This window comes from Apium graveolens, chromosome 10 (assembly GCF_009905375.1).
Source record: "Apium graveolens cultivar Ventura chromosome 10, ASM990537v1, whole genome shotgun sequence".
NCBI lineage: Eukaryota > Viridiplantae > Streptophyta > Magnoliopsida > Apiales > Apiaceae > Apium > Apium graveolens.
The window spans coordinates 228653804-228670777 of record NC_133656.1 but is presented as its reverse complement, the minus strand read 5'-3'; the positions used below and the strand labels follow the sequence as shown (position 1 = coordinate 228670777).

General features: G+C 28.5%; 1 protein-coding gene across 5 annotated transcripts; it reads left to right on the top strand.

Annotated features, from left to right (window-relative positions):
• Nucleotides 1-865: 865 nt before the first annotated feature.
• Nucleotides 866-6554, top strand: LOC141692458 (serine/arginine-rich splicing factor SR34A-like). 5 transcript variants are annotated; one of them, XM_074497306.1, is made up of 13 exons: nucleotides 866-982; nucleotides 1763-1891; nucleotides 2027-2092; nucleotides 2208-2282; nucleotides 2368-2494; nucleotides 2624-2670; nucleotides 2761-2818; nucleotides 3392-3441; nucleotides 3539-3595; nucleotides 4615-4700; nucleotides 4779-4850; nucleotides 4949-4985; nucleotides 6151-6554. In XM_074497306.1, the coding sequence occupies exons 2-13, from the start codon at nucleotides 1805-1807 to the stop codon at nucleotides 6178-6180; spliced, it is 792 nt and encodes a 263-aa protein (XP_074353407.1). In that variant the 5' UTR covers nucleotides 866-982; nucleotides 1763-1804; the 3' UTR covers nucleotides 6181-6554. The 5 variants fall into 5 exon arrangements, with proteins under 5 accessions (XP_074353407.1, XP_074353411.1, XP_074353410.1 ...); XM_074497310.1 differs by having other exon boundaries at nucleotides 6096-6554; XM_074497309.1 differs by lacking the exon at nucleotides 866-982 and adding an exon at nucleotides 1278-1475.
• Nucleotides 6555-16974: the final 10420 nt, after the last annotated feature.

Sequence of the window (16974 nt, the reverse complement as noted above, 5' to 3'; positions counted from 1 at the left end):
ATAAATTTAAATGTAAAAAATTTATGGATATGTGTATAATATAAAGTTTTATGTGAAAAAATAAAATGGATTATGAGTCATGGATAAATTTATGGGTAAATGCAATAGTAGCCTTTATAGAATATAGATATAGATTAGGGGTGTACGCGGTTCGGATCAGATCGGTTTTGAGGTAAAAGTCGAACCAAACCGCGAAGAGCGGTTTTGGAAAATTGTCATCCGCAACCGCATTTGCGGTTGCGGTTAACCGCGTCAATTGCGGTTGCGAATTTGCGATTATTGCGGAACCGGTTGAACCACTTATTATAAAATAATTAATAATTTGTAAAAAAATAAATTCAGAATATTAATAAATTCAAGATTAAGTTACGTGATAAATTTACATTCAAAAATAAAATACAAACTAATGCTCCGTGTGGAGCAATAATATTAAAAACATACGAAAATATGGAGGCGAGAGAAAAGAAAAAAGAAAAGGATAAAAAAAATTACATGTTGATTACATTTTTCATTTGTTTAGTTATATATCTTATAATAATTGTGAATTTTATGAACGAAGTCTTAACATTAACCTAAGAGTAGTTAATAAATGTGTATACTTATTAATTTATATGATATCAACTATATTTTTGGAAATATATTTGATTATAAATGTATGTTGCGGTTGCGATTTTGCGATTTTCAAGAATTTAAAACCGCATCTAAACCGCGAATGAGCGGTTTTTAAAATTTAAATTCACAATCAACCCGCATTTCGCGATTATCCGCAAAATACGGTTCTTAACCGTTGAGCGATTGGTTTGTACACCCGTAATATAGATATCATTTATTAATTTATTTAATAAGAAAAATTCGAAAAAGACAATAGATAAAATAGAGACGTCTACGAGGTACCCAACATATAATACCACACTGCTCATTACAAAAGCCCTAAATCTCTCCCCAATCCTCAATTACTCCATCGCGGAGCTGTGCGAACTCGGTATGTCTCCTTTTTATCCCTCGTTTTGTCTTCGAATGTATGTGTAATGTCATTCATTATATTATCTACTTGCGGATAAGATCTAATCTTTTGTTTCTTTAATTTATTTTGACTTGTGATAAATAGTTTTAATTGCGCTTTGATTTGTTTGCATTTTCTTTGAGTTTGTTATTACTGTTTGTTAATTTCTGTTGTGGCTTAAAGTGGTCGATTTCGGGGTTTTTTAATAACCTATAGTTTAAATCTTTATTATATTCCGATTGTTGTATTTTTCTTGATTTTTTGTCCTTATATTTGATTGCTAAGATGTTGGATTTTGGGTTTCGGGACAAGTTTCGGATAATGTGGCTTTCTTTGAGGGCATTTGCTTGTGAATTGTATGTCCATGTGATTCGATATTGTGGCTTTTGGTTTTTGAAGAATAGCACATGTTTGGACACATGAGAGAACCGTATCTCTGTTTGTAGTGGTTCTTGATAATCGCTCTGAAGAGGTATTTTTGGTCTGCAATTATTTATTAGGTGATGTATCGTCTGTTCTTTTTTATTAAATAGAATGTAGGGTGAGATGATATTGGAATTATAAACAAGGGATCTTATGGGACGGGATTCAAGTCGAGGATTGTCCAGTGGCTTGCTTCAATGTTCGTGCATTTGCTTTAGTTATTTCATATTGTCTACATGGAGATGAAAATGTACAAATCAGGACATGTTATATTTACTTCTTTTGACATAAATATTAGATTGGTTTTTTCACTTACAATTTTATTGTCTTCTGCAGGCTCTGCTCAGTTGAAAACATTCTCTGCTGTTTGTATTGAAAATGAGTAGCCGATTTTCTCGCACTATCTATGTTGGGAATCTCCCATTGGACATAAGAGAATCTGAAGTTGATGATCTATTTTACAAGGTTTGTTTTATGTGTTCCTGATGAGGTTTTGATCTCAATGTGCTGCACATGAACTGTATAATACTGTATGTGATCAAAGGAGGGGCGAATTATGACTGGTGTGCATGTCTTTATTGCTTAATTTTTCTCTTGCAGTACGGGCGTATAGTTGATATTGAACTGAAGATTCCATCTCATCCTCCTTGCTTTTGTTTTGTGGAGGTATTCCTATATAATTTATCTAGTAAAAAAAGTTTAAAATATCGGAGGTGCCTTCGATTCATTCTTTTGGAAACTATTTATCTTTTCGGTAACTCAAATATTAATTCATTTGTAGTTTGATGATCCTCGGGATGCTGATGATGCAATCAGGGGTCGAGATGGCTATAATTTTGATGGTTGTAGATTGAGGGTAATTTTAATATGTTTTTTTATCTGCTTTCCATCAGCACACCATGTTTATAGTTGCTTAATAATCATATATGGTCATGTCGTAGGTTGAACTCGCTCATGGCGGTAGAAGGGCATCTTCATCTTCAAGTGATCGTCGTGGTGGTTATGCTGGTGGTAGTTTTGGGGGTGGTAGGGGACGTCCCACCATTTCGCGCCACTCTGAGTTTCGCGGTAGAACTAATTGTGTCCAATTGACCATTGAACTGTGTCTAGCTAGAGTTTGTATATTGTTGTAGCCAGGATGTAATTAACAGGACCCTACCCCTATAAATTGAATACAGTCTTGCTTTTGTGTTGCAGTTATTGTTCGTGGTCTTCCATCATCAGCTTCCTGGCAAGATTTGAAGGTATGAAAGTTAGCAAATTTAGTTATATCCCATGACTGCCAAAATTCTATCAGCACAAACTGAGTAACTTCGGTATTAAAATCATTTCAGGATCAGATGCGGAAGGCTGGTGATGTGTCCTTCGCTGAAGTTTTTCGTGACAGAGACGGTATGACTTGCTTTACTTCAAGTTTTTAATATTTTTTTATTTGGGTACTATATACATTCTTCTCATGATTGGTTTACTATCTCATGGATTTTTTCAATTTCAAAGACAATGGTCATATACACATGATTTCAATTTTGTCATATATTACTCTAGTAAATCGTTAACCATGTAGATCTCTGGGAATGTTAAACTACTATTAGAGGAATTAGTCTATTGCATTGAAAACCATTGGTTTTAATTTTTATTCGACATTATCTGTGATTTATATTAGCCCTTGTTCGTAACAGAAGTTTTATCTAAACATTGATGGTTGTTTGTATTCCTCAATTAGTAAAGATGACGGATGTTTGTCTCATATGTTGGAGAATTTATATTATAATTTAAAATTCTACTCATGATTCACACTATATGAGAGGTATAATCTCCCTTACCTGCAACCCACTATTAGTCTAGGGACTCAGATATTATTATTATTAGTCTACATCATTATACTTAGTATTTTTCCGACATATAATGCCTGACTTCAACATTGTAATTTTCCAGCTTTTGATAATATCCTTTTATCTTATTCAGGTGCCTATGGTCTGGTTGATTATACGAATTATGAAGACATGAAATATGCTGTAAGTTATTGATCCCTTCTCTATATGAATACGATTTACGTTATAAGTTGTTTGCTTTAACATATGCCGCTATACTGGTTTTGATGTATTATTTCAGATTAAGAAACTTGATGATACCGAGTTCAAAAATCCATGGACAAAAACTTATATCCGGGTAATCCTCATTCTTGTTTTTCCATTACGTGACTGTATTTTTCCTAATGTTCTGTCTAGAGTAGGATTATTTTTTATCTATTTTAGATTTTTGTAGCAGGGAAAGTTTGTTACCTTTATGTTTTGAGTTATTTTCATCTTTCAGTTGTAAACTTGTTCTCCACAGACGTATTTTATGTTTACATAAAAAAATAAGATTAAAGAAGAACAATAAGATTTCTCAAGTATCATGACTTTAAAGCCTACTCTAAACTGTGGTAGCGGAATAACTCCAAAATGGGGCGATGTCAGATGTGGTGGTTGTATAACGCCCAAAGCTTCATATGTAAGATAGTAGTTAAAAATTATTGATTTTGTTGCAATTCTGTTATCTGGAAATAAAACAAACATGAGAAATTTTAAGCATAACACAAAAATCAAAAAGTTGAAAAAAGCAGCTCTGATGTAGGATTCTGCGACATGCATTGAATGTCGGTGGTGTCCTAGTCAACTGCAATAACACATTTATGTGAGGCGACAAGGACACTTTACACTCTCTGCTCGCCAAACCACGGCCTTATGGAGGTTAAATGGTAGCTTGGGGAGGACTTGGTTCTCAGCCAATGAGCCAAATCAAGACATAGGGACCTCCCATAAACGGAATTCATAGCAATGTTTCTGCACTTTGTATGCTTTATCCAATTTAGCCAAAAAAAAGTATGCTTTATCCTCCTTGTCAGTACTTCAGAACATAGACAAAGGCCAAAGCATATACAGAACAAAAGAAAAACTTTAATAGAGACTCAATTAAAAGTATAAAACATGAGTTAGTACTTGGTTGAACATAGAATAGTTGAAAATAGAATAAGTTGATTTAAACAAAAATTAAATGATAACAAATGATGGAATCTGTGAATGACATGAATAATTGATTGTTACTCCACTTGAAAGCTGTTTACTTGGATATTCACTGGCATGAATCAATTGCTTCCAGCATATAAGTTTCTAATGTTGCTCTGTTACCGCTTTCTCGGGGTGTAGGTTAGGAAGTTTGAGCGCAGTCCATCAAGGAGCCGAAGCCGGAGCCGAAGCCGGAGTAGGAGTAGAAGCTTAGAAAGGGACAGGAGGTATGAGCTCGGTTGCTTTATATAAATTGATCCTGACTATTACTGGTTTAATTGAGAATGTACTGTTTCATTTTGCAGCAAATCTCGGGAACGGTCTGTGTCCAGGTCACCATCAAAGTCTCGATCAGAATCTCCTGTCAAATCATCCAGGTATCAAAATATTAATTATAAAATATTTTTCTGCTTTTTTTTTTGGCAAGTTGTTGCATATAAGCTTACGTTCTTGTTAATTGTTATCATATATGCAGGCCTAAATCCAGATCCATGTCTGCATCCCCAAAACAGGTGAACATTCTTTTTTAAAGTGGTTGATGTATATATGTTCTGTGTACACAACTCAATGATGAAATACTTGAAGCTAGTTAAAGTTGAATGCTATTAGTGTTGGTCAGAGTACTTTGAAAGCCCCACTTCTTCGTATATGAGTCTGTTTCTCTCTTGGAAATTCATCTTCCCAAACAAAATTGGAACTTTATTATTTTATATACATACAGCAGATCCTGCTTGTTCTCCCTATATTTTCTGTGGAAGGAGCAGAACTTGGAATCAGGTACCGGCTATGTTACTCGGACTCGGCTAGAAGTGTCCTACATGGACACGTGTCCTAGTATCGGATTTGGCAACATTTTGAAAAATATACATGTTTTTGCCCTAAAATAAGTGTCCGATTCCAAGTGTTCATGTCCAAGTGTCGAGTGTACGACATTGGTATTCAAAGGTAAAATGAAGAGTCCGAGTAACATAGGGTACCGGCGGTAATACTGCAAGGACATAGATAAATGTATTAGAGAGTTCCACACTATAGGTTATAGAAGTGTCAATTATATGCTTTAGGCTAATAGCTGAAAGGTGTTTAGTGGTGGACTCGTGTATATAAATATTACCTTTAACCTTTGAAACTCAGAAACGAGAAATATAACATATAAGCACAAGTTGAGAGGGACCTCCTTGTGCAGTCACTTGTTCACTTTACACATAAGGAACCATAATAATTTTTATTGTATGTTAAGAGGCATCAATTTGTTGTTTGTTTTGAAGATGTCATCTATTTGGTTAACTTGTTTAGGTTTATAATGTGTCAACTTGTTCAGGTTTATAATGTGCGAGGCAATTGTGCCATGTACCTTATAATTCTACTTGCTTTGGTTTTCTACTAATTAGTGATTAACCAATCGTGATATTTATGTATTTGTTTCATGGAATTGCATCCAAAAAGATTTTCCATTAGTAGGTTAATTTCCCTGTGGCTTGAGTGGATTTATTAGGAGGATTACAATTACTATTGTAGTTACCGGGTTTTAATTAGCAACAGATTCAAGTTTTTTTGCACTACATTAAATTACATATTATTATGGTAAATCATGTGGCTTAATAAGAGATATTGTTGTGTTTCAGGAGTGATCTTGAAATCCGTATGGTAAAACTTTTATGGCTCTTAATCTTTTGATAGGATCTTCATGGAGCGAAATCCTTGGTTTAAAGTTTGAACATTGAAATGCATGATGTGGATTATGAACCTGGAGGAGTTTTATGTTTTATCATTAATCTTTTGCAAACTCTTGAAGTTTAAGTAGGAGTCCTGCAACTTGTAAACTCTAGTGATCATGTATGCTTCCTTTCTTGCTAACTAGTGTTCTTACAAGATGATTTTGGCATGTTTTATGAGTATTTTATTCGTTTACAACTAGCATTCTTGAAACATTGAAGAGTGAAACCAAGAAGGCTATGACTTTGTTTGATGGGATTACTAATTTGTTTGTTACCCTAAGTCGCTCAAGTATAGGTAAATTTCAAACTATTATCTCATGTATAAAATTATTTTACCTTAAGTTCATTCTCTGAAATTAGAAAACATGGATGGATTGAATTGAATTTCATGCAATATTTTGTCAAAAGCATATCACCATGACATCATGTACGTGAGTTGTCCATATAGAAAATATGAAGAATTTGTAGTTAATAGTGTTGGTTGGTTGCGGAAAGTGGGTGGAACAGATTAGCAACCAGATAGAAACAGGTTATTATACCTAAATTTAAATGTTTTGAAAACGAATTTTCTAGATGACACATATCCAAAATATATGGTCTAAGATGATACAAGTCACAGGTCATAAAATATTAACATAAATGTAAGTGTAGACCTGCAGCGGTGAAATGTATACAGGCTGAGGAGTTTCTATTGATTGAATAGTAACAAGGATTATTCCGGACATACGCCGAGGCAAGTTCAATAGATTACTTGGATTAATTTAAGGAACATAGATAAAAAGTATGTTTTGTTTTAGTGATATTTTAAATTAGTAAGATTATTTATTTACTCTTTATTTTAAAAAAAACTAATACTATTTTTTTAAGTATTCTCTAAATATTATTTTATAATATATAATGCGGATCATCATCTCTTTCTCTTTCTTTTATATTATATTTTAATTGATTCAGTATACTTTTAATAATAAAATATTATATAAAAAACAAGTTTAAGTAATATTGTAAAATACAAACATACATACTCATATCTCAACTTACTAAGAGCAACTTTTTTATATTATATTTATATTTAAAAAATGAGTTAGGAGACCGATGGACTTGCTCTAAAGCAAAGTCGCAACACTCAAAACCGGATTGATTCAGTTACATCTTAGAAATTTGAGTAATTGATCATTTTTTAATTACTCATTCTCAACATCAGAAATTTAGAATAATTAATCAATTACTCGTTTAAATCTGAATCGATTTACCGTTCACACTTTGAAATAATGAACCAAATAGTTCGAGTTGATCGTTTTGAAATTATAAACCCATTATATAAAACGTGGAAGGAAGGACCTGCTGTATTATTTAAAATTGGACTCGTATATGTTTGAAAATGTGACACGTCAAGTGCGACTGTGGAAGTATTCAACTTTGGAAGAAACATTACTTCCCAACTTTCAACGCAGTTTCCTCTCGCAGATAAATTTAGTTTCCAGCATTTTCCAGAAATTTCCATTGTTTCCATTATATAAACCCATCCTCTTTCCCTGTTTATTCTCACAACACCATTCAAACATATTCTAGCAAGGACAGTAATACCATTACCACAACTTCACAAGTTTATAAATCAAATATCAAAAGCATCACTTGAAAGTTTTCAACAAAGCATGTCGATGATGTCTATGTTTAGTTCTTTTGATGCGCTTATGGCTGAATCTTTTGGTCATAAAGTTGGAGTTTCTCAATCCATGATCACCAAAGAAAGAGTTGTTTCCACGGAGAAGCAAGTGAAGGAAGAGACTCCGGCTAGTAATAAGGATATCTCGGTATCAAAAGGAAAGGCTTCGCCGGAAAATCAACAACATAAGCCAAGAAAGACAAGATTTGCGCCGGAGCTGGACGGAGTCCACTTTTTCGAGTCAATAATTCCTTATTAAATATTTACTACTTGTTCAGCCAAAGGTCCAAAGTAGAGGACAGTAAAAAAAATATGTAAATTTAACTGTTATTGTTAAATTTTGACATAAGTTCAGTTACAAATTGCTTACCGTTGTTTACTTACTGTTGTTTCCCGCAATTTATCAGTTTTCCAAAATATTTTTTAACCATTATTTGGTTTCTAAAATTTGAAAAAAAATTAAAATCCTAAACTGGAGTTTGTGAAAATATGACGTGTCTTAATATTTAAGAGGTACTACCTCTGTCAAATGACAAATAGTAGTGTCTTTTTAAATTATTAATTTTATTAAGAATTAATTTGATAATAGTTTTTCACTTATACTTTGTCATAAATATAGTGAGAATTATGAACTATTCTAATTGCTTGATCACAGCTTATTAATTGTTATGCAATTTTCAGAAAGGTAATTCATGAAATGTATCCATATAAGTATTTGTTTTGGAAGTTGGAAATTGATATATATTTTACGAATTTTTTTCTCACAAAAAAGAGTGATATTATAGAACGCAGAGACAATAATAGATAATGAGAGCAATCCGGTAAAATAATACAATAGTAAACGGGAGGAATTTTGTTAGGACGACAGCATAAATAATTATATATCCTATATAATTAGAGCGGGGTTTTGGTGGTATGGTTTACTCGTCACTTGTCACGTGCTAAGTAGGTATGATAGTGTTTGGTGTAGTTGCGCGTGCTAAAGTACATAAATATTTTTGAATATATAATTTCATTTTTGCTAAAGAATATATTTATTTCATTTATTCTATTATACTATTATATATCTAATAATTTGTATAAAAACACAATAGATAGCTAACTAAAAAATTGAACTATAAATATATATTATTAAATGATATAAAATATTAATAAAAATATTATATGTATATTATATATATAATATAATTAACAATTATCTTAATAAAAAAAATATAAGTAACAATTAAGAATCATTTATTAATCACGTTAAAGTAAAATTATTTTTTTTAAAAAAAAGAAATGTGCTAAAGTGTATTTATTTCACTTATTCTATTATACTATTATAATTGCTAATAATTTATATAACAAATATAATAGATAACTAATTAAGAAATTGAATTATAAATATATATTTTTAAATTATATAATATAGTAATAAAAGTATTATATCATATATATATGTATGTATGTATAATACAAGTAACAATTATCTTAATAAAAATAAATATAATGACAATTAAGAAATTATTTTTTTATCGGGTTAAAGTAGTACACTTTTTTACAAAAAATTGAAATGTGTAAATTTGATTTAAAATATTTTTGAATAGATAATTTTATTTTTATCTTATAAAATAAGAAACATATTTAGAATATATTTAGGTATAATATTACATGTGTTTTGTTTCTCTTAAAAAATTTAGAGACATCAATCCTATAAAATATAAAAACGAGGAAAAAATATAATAATAATAATAATAAAAATAATAATAATAAAACTATTACAATTTCAAATTGAATGCAAATCTAATAAAATACATTGTACCCCATATTATTTCATTTATTCTAATATTCCATTATAATACTTAATAATCTGTATAAAAAAACACAATAGGTAATTAATTAATTACATATTCTTAAGTGATATAAAATAATATTAAAAAGATTATATATATATATATGATACAAATAACAGTTATCTACATAAAAATAAATGTAAGTAAGAATTAATAAATTATTTGTAAACCGGGTTAATGTAGATCATTTTTAAAAAATATTTGGTATGGGTATTTTTGATTAAAAAAATTTGTAAAAAAATAATTTTAATTTTTATCATATAGAAATACATTGAGATTATAGTTAGGTATAAATATTACGTCTTTTAAAAAACTAGGAAGAAATATAATAATAATCATAAAAACTATTTTAATTCAAAATTGAAAAATAAACTAATAAAATAAATTTAAAAGTACTATATCACAAGGTGATAAAAAAAACTTCTTTAACAAAAAATGTAAAGTATTTTTTTTTTCAAAATCATTACTAAAACCGAAAAATTATGAAATATTGGAAAGAGGTAAATACAAAACATTTTTTTAATTTTTTTATCAAATTCTACAATATTAAGAAAATAAAATATATAAAGAAAATAAAAATAACTATGTAAACATATTATGTAAACTATAATTATATATTCTTAAATTATGTAAAATAATATTAAAAGTATTATGTTATATATATATATATATATAATATAAGAAACAATTTGATTTAAAATATTTATGAATATATAATTGTAATTTTTATTTTATAAAATAAGGAATACGTTAAAATTATATTTAGGTATAAGTATTATATGTGTTTTGTTTTATTTTGTTACAAGAGAAAATTATGTTTGTCTTTTAAAAAATTTAGAGCACATGAATCGTATAAAACTTAGAAACAAGGAAAAATATATTAATAAAAAATATTACAATTCAAAATTGAAAGAACAAATAAAAAAATATTATAAATATAGCATTATGAATCCTATAAAATATAAAAATTAGGAAGAAATATAATAATAATAATATAAAAAAATTTACAATTCAAAACTGAAATACGAATCTAATAAAATATATTTAAAATTACTATGAAAATTAAGTGTAAAATATTTTTTTCAAAATCTAGAACCGAAAAATTATAAAATATTATTACAAACGCTCTAAAATGCAAATCTCAAATAACTTTTCAATTTTTGATCAAATTGCACAAGATTAAGAAAAGATATATATAACTAAAAGAAAAATAATTATGTAAACATATTATATGATATGATTAAAATATATTTTATTTACAAATTTATAATGTGAAAAAAAATAAATTATAATACATATGTTATATTTAGGTTATCAATATCAAATATAAATAATATAATAATAACTAAAAATATAAGTACAAAAAATATAATTTTTTTGAAAAATACATTATTCATAAAAAATATAAAATATGTTTAGAAAATAAAATTATCTTGTTAAAAATTAGTTAAATAAAAAATAAATATTCAAAAAAAATTATAAGAAGTTAATAATCATCCGTGCATAGCACGGGTATAGAGCTAATAACTAACAATACACTGATCATATGTATGTATAATAATTTAAACGAACGTATCGTTCTGAACATCATCCAATAAGAAGAATAAAATGTGATACTATTCCTCTTTCTGTGTTTTTTTGACGAATAAGCGAAAGTTGCATTAACACATTTAAATACAGTTGAAACAAGTTTTTGAACTGTCAAATATAATATGATTATAAATAAAAAAGATAAGTTAAATAATATCTAAAATTTTGTATTTTTCATGTGTTAAGCGATCTGAAAATATAACAACTATTTATTTAACTTTTACAATAACGTCTCGAGCAATTTAACTTATACCAATTACGAAAATAATATAATTACAATTGACATTTACATTAACCCAATATTCAACAACTTTTTGTTATGAAAGATAAATTGATGCAATATTTACCTTGTTCCAAATTTGATAAGAGTCTTACTGATCTACCAAAATACTCTAAAAATTATTTTTAGAAAAATTACCGACCCTTAACAAGACACATAAAAATATTTAAAAAAAATGTTAATATATAAAAAAATGGGCACATAATAATCCCCCGTAACAAGATATTTAACAAAATTTCATTAAAAAAATATTGATTTTAATAAAAAAATAGATAAAAAATAACTGAAAAACGAAGAAAGATTTGTGATTCAACTCTCAAAATCCGAGTTGGGAGAGAAAGGCGCTGGTCAGGCGGAGAGTGTATACATTCCTCTTTGTGTTTAATTTTGTACAATAGATGACATTGTGAGAAAGATGGATATGAATTGTTTTCTTTATTCTTCGGGCATCATTGGTATTCATATTTTGGTTCATATATGATTTTTAATTTTAATTTGACTTAGTGGATTGTTCATTTTTAGGTTTGGTATCCATATTAAGTTTATAAAAGATCCATGATCTATGTACTTATTATGTCCCATTTTAATTATAGAAACTTTGCAATACAATTTTAAATATGAATTGTGTTACTTGTTGTAAGTTTTTAATACAAATTTGAAGTAATGTTTAAATTTTAATAGATCTATTTATAGAAATAATCTCATAAAATATATAATTTAAAAATAATATATGTAACGAAAGTAGTTCTTAAATAAATTTATCATAATATGTAGATGTAATACACTTATTATATAGATAATTTAATCTTTCATAATCATATTATTCAATTTAAATTATAAATTTATTTATTTATTTTATTAAATAATTTTTGAGATTCCCGTGTGCGTAGCACATGCTATAAACTAGTTTTTAAAACAGCTGCTTTGTTACAAATTTGTACGCAATTCTCACCCGGACCTTTTGTTTGGCCACACAATTCTGACGTATAGAATTCAATGGGACATAGTGGGTAGTAGGTATTAGACCCGACAATTTTGGATACGACACGACTTACACGACACGAAACGACACGAAAATTTAGTGTTTGTGTTTGCATTTTTAGTACATGACACGAAAGTACACAAACACGAAAGTACACGGTCGAGATTTAGTGTCGGTTTTGTATTTAACCTTCAAGTACACGACACGACACGAAGTATACGACATAAATAAATATTATAATTAAATTTTAATATTTTTATAAATATATGTAGAATTATAATAAATGTATGCATATTTATTTTTAAAATATTATTTGATTTCATTATATTGTATATATATGAGATCTAAATATATATTTTTTATATATTTTATAATTTTTTACCTAAAAATCTTATATTTTAATTTATATTAATATTATATTTAATATATATTAATATTCAATTAACACGACATACACGACACGAAACGAAAGTATACGAACACGAATGTACACGAACTCTAAACATGTCGGTTTTGTGTTTAGCCTTCAAGTACACGAAACACGAAAATACACGATACGAAAGTATACGATACGAACGAATTGCCAGGTCTAGTAGATATTGAGCGTGTTATTTCCGACTTAGGGCCCGTTTGATATTGCCGTTGCAGATAGTTACAACAGTTTTTTGCTGAAAAGTTGTCAAAAAAATGTTTGATAAATTCTAAAAGCTGCTGTTTGAAAAAACGCTTAAAAACTGTTGTTAGCAAAAACAATGTACCTCATGCTTTTTAAAAAAGGTCGTTTTCAACTTTTATAGAAAGTAACAATCAGTTTCACAATCAAACCTTTTCAAAAACATTATTTTTATATATTATATCTCAAAATATATATAAATTAAAAAAAATATCAAATAATAATTTAATTTTTTTGACAGCACTTTTTCCACTTGCATTTTTTTCACAGCACAACAGTTTTTAATAGCAATTTCAAATGGAGCCTTAATCTCCTGCTTTCCCATGATTGTTATTCCATTTTTCTCGTACGAAATGTTTTATTATATAATTTTTTAATTTATCATTCCTTTCTTATATGTGTGAGGCGAGGCGTAAATTTTTCAGAAATCTAAACTTTTTTCGTAATTTTATTATCAATATATTAAGTTATATGTGTACGAAATAAACAGTTAACAAATTATGCAGCAATATCCATCTAAATATATATTCAGCTGAATTAGTGATTATTATATTGTTATTCATACTTTTCTATCCTCTTCTCACAAATTCAACACCATTAGAAATTAAAAACCAACAAATGTCAAAAACAAATTTTGATGTCGGTCATTTAAAACACAATCATCATGGACCATGACTCGTCAAAGTGTTAATACATCATGTCAATGCTATTTCCTGATTCCACGTAAACACTCAGCCTGACCTGTTTTGTTGCAGTCTCTTGTGGAGGCTAATTTATTAATGAATGAATACCTGCTATATGCGACTTTTCAATCCTCGATTTCGAATAACAATTTAAATATAATTTTAAGTTTAATTTTACATAAATTAAATTAGGATTAAACCTCAAAATATCATACACATGGAATATGGATCTTGTAGAATTGGTAATCCTTCATGTGTAATTTGTCTATTTTTTTTGAATACGTAGAATTGAGGATTTAAAACTAAGCATTATTTGAATCCACACGATACCAATTTATTTCTGTTTTCCAGATTGGCTGATAATTCTTTTCTTATTTTTCCTACTTTTTACACTGAAAAATAAATCAATTTTCAGGAAAGTATCAAAAAATTAAAAAGTCAACGACGACTCAATCAGTATATTAAACTTGCATTAAAATCAATCTCTAGTTCAACCCCACACGCTTCGTCCGTCACCAAGCGGCAATGGGAATTGTTATGATTTGATTATCTGTATTTGTTATTTGAGTATATTGCAGTTTATATCCCTTTAGTTTGATAAAATTATATATAAGCACTATATTTAAGTTGGTCACAGTTTGTCCACTAAATTTAGGAATTAACTTTAATTTACAAATATTTATTATATTTTTTCCGTTAACATTAAATATAAATTTTAGCACATGAGCATTTTTGTAATTATATAATAATTATTTTGTTCCAATTTTCTTGTTCAATTTAACTTTTACACGTAATTTGAGATGCATTGATTACGTTGATTATTATTTAATATTTTTTTTGTGAATAAAAAATTAAATTTTAAATTTTTATTTACAAAAAGAAAATTTGGAAAATAATCAATGAAACTATGCGAATGCACCTTACATTATGCATAAAAGTCAAATTTGACAAATAAATTAGAACTGAGGGAGTATAATTTTTAATTTTAATAAAAAAATGTATAATAATTTGATTAAATTGCCTAAAATAATTTTTTTTTCTTGAGTATTAATACTATCATCTACTTCTACTTAAAAGAATTAAATATAAGAATTTTAATTTCTTAAAATTGACCTAAAATAGTTTTTTTTTCAAATAATTATTATGTTTGAACATTAAAAAAGTCTAATCTCATATTTCGTTACATAATATTATTTTTTTAAATTATATTTAAATTATCCGAGTTTAAGCAATCTATACAAATTAAATTATATTTTTATAGAAAGAGTTAATATTTTTTTAATATAAAATTTAATTAGAATATTATTTTTTGGTAAAATTAAATTAAATATTAAAAAATTACTAAAAGCCCTATCAAAGTTAACGTTAACGGAGTGTGCTTGTAGGAATTGACGGCAAGGGTTGCAAGGTGAAATGACAAGGGATGCAAGGTGAAATAGACTAGATATTTGGGAGCATTTTGCCACCAAAAGATGAGTACTCATATGTCTTTTCGGCAAAGTTAAGGGGTAGAAACTGTTTTATAATTTAATTATTATATATTTTAAAGATTATTTTACAGCTTCAAATTTCTTGTACAAAAAACATAAGAGTAACTAATTAACTTAGGTTGAAATATAAATTCAGATTTGAGTTTGTTTAATATTTAAATCTGTATTTGGATAATAATTAAAAAAAAACAAATTGAATCGGATTACAAGAAGATTGAAACCATTAATCCAGAAGCATATGTTTAAAAACAAAAGAGGATTGTGTTTACATACAAACCTACCGCTAAAGACACCTTCCTTGTAATGAAAGCAAAGAAAAGTATTAAGGGCAACTCTAGACGTTTCCTTTTCAAACATTCCAATACTTGTATGTATATATAAACCCCCAATCCCCCTTGTTTAATCTCCACAACTATTACACAATCTACATTCTTACATCATCAAATCCCAACAAGCGCTCAAACAAACCAGGTTTAACATAATGATGATGATGTCGATGTTCAGTTCTCTTGATGCTCTCTTCGCTGAATCTTTCGGCCAAAAAGTTGGCTTTTCTTGGACTAAAGATATCCCAAACTCTTCATCGTTGTCGGAAAATAAAGGTATTAGTATTGTGAACGAGAACAAGAAGATGTCGGAAAATCAACAAGTGATGATGCAAAGGAGGAGGAAGACAACAATTGCAACTACAAGATTTGCGCCGGAGCTCGATGGACTTCATTGTTTCGAGACTATTGTTCCTTGTTAGTTGATATGTAAAATCTTTTTTAAATACGAGAACAATATAGCGTCCAATTGTATAATGTAGGGGTATTCATATTCGATTTTACAATCAATATAATGTTCAATCTTTATTATTTTTAATCTTAAAAACCTTCTACATATAAAGAGCTATGTGATTTCTTGTTTTTTAAGTTTTAGTGCTTCAGTATGGAGAATTTGAAACATTGTAGATTTGCAGTTAGGGATGCACAAAAAGCCCACCGGTCCGGGTTTTATTTGGGCTTTAAAAAGCCCGTTTTTTTTAAAAACGGATCGGGCCGGACTTTTTTAAAATTCGGGCCGGGCCGAGCCGGGTTTCCTAAGAAATATAAGAACCGTTTTAGGCCCGCGGGCCAGGCCGGATCGTGCCGAATCAGGTTTTATCCGGGCTTTTTATTTATATATTAAAAAATATTTTAAATTTTATAACTCGAATTATGAGTAATTTAAATATCAGAGAAAATAATATCTTGATATATCAGATAGAGTAGTTTAGACACCGAAATAAATAATTATTTTTAATATAATATATAAATAATCATATATACCGTAATTGTTTCTAATAATATGATATATTATTATAAAAATCATAAAAAGTATTGTATATTTTCAAATTTTACATAAAAATCGGTTTTTTAATCGGGTTTTTCAAAAAGCCCGGGTTTTTATCGGGACCGAACCGAATTTTTATACGGATTTTTTTCGATCCGGGTTTTTTTTTAATTCGGGCTTTTCGGATTTCGGGCCGGGCCGGATTTTCGAGAAAAATGGAGGCCCATTTAAGGTCCGTGGTCCGGGCCGAACTGGGCCGGTTTTTTTCCGGATCAG

Excerpts from the sequence above, each read along its gene's own strand:
- LOC141692458 (XM_074497306.1), top strand. The coding sequence starts at position 1,805 with ATGAGTAGCCGATTTTCTCGCACTATCTATGTTGGGAATCTCCCATTG. Across the intron at positions 2,671-2,760 it reads CTTCCTGGCAAGATTTGAAG|GATCAGATGCGGAAGGCTGG; the intron begins GTATGAAAGTTA and ends AAATCATTTCAG. Across the intron at positions 4,851-4,948 it reads TCTCCTGTCAAATCATCCAG|GCCTAAATCCAGATCCATGT; the intron begins GTATCAAAATAT and ends TCATATATGCAG.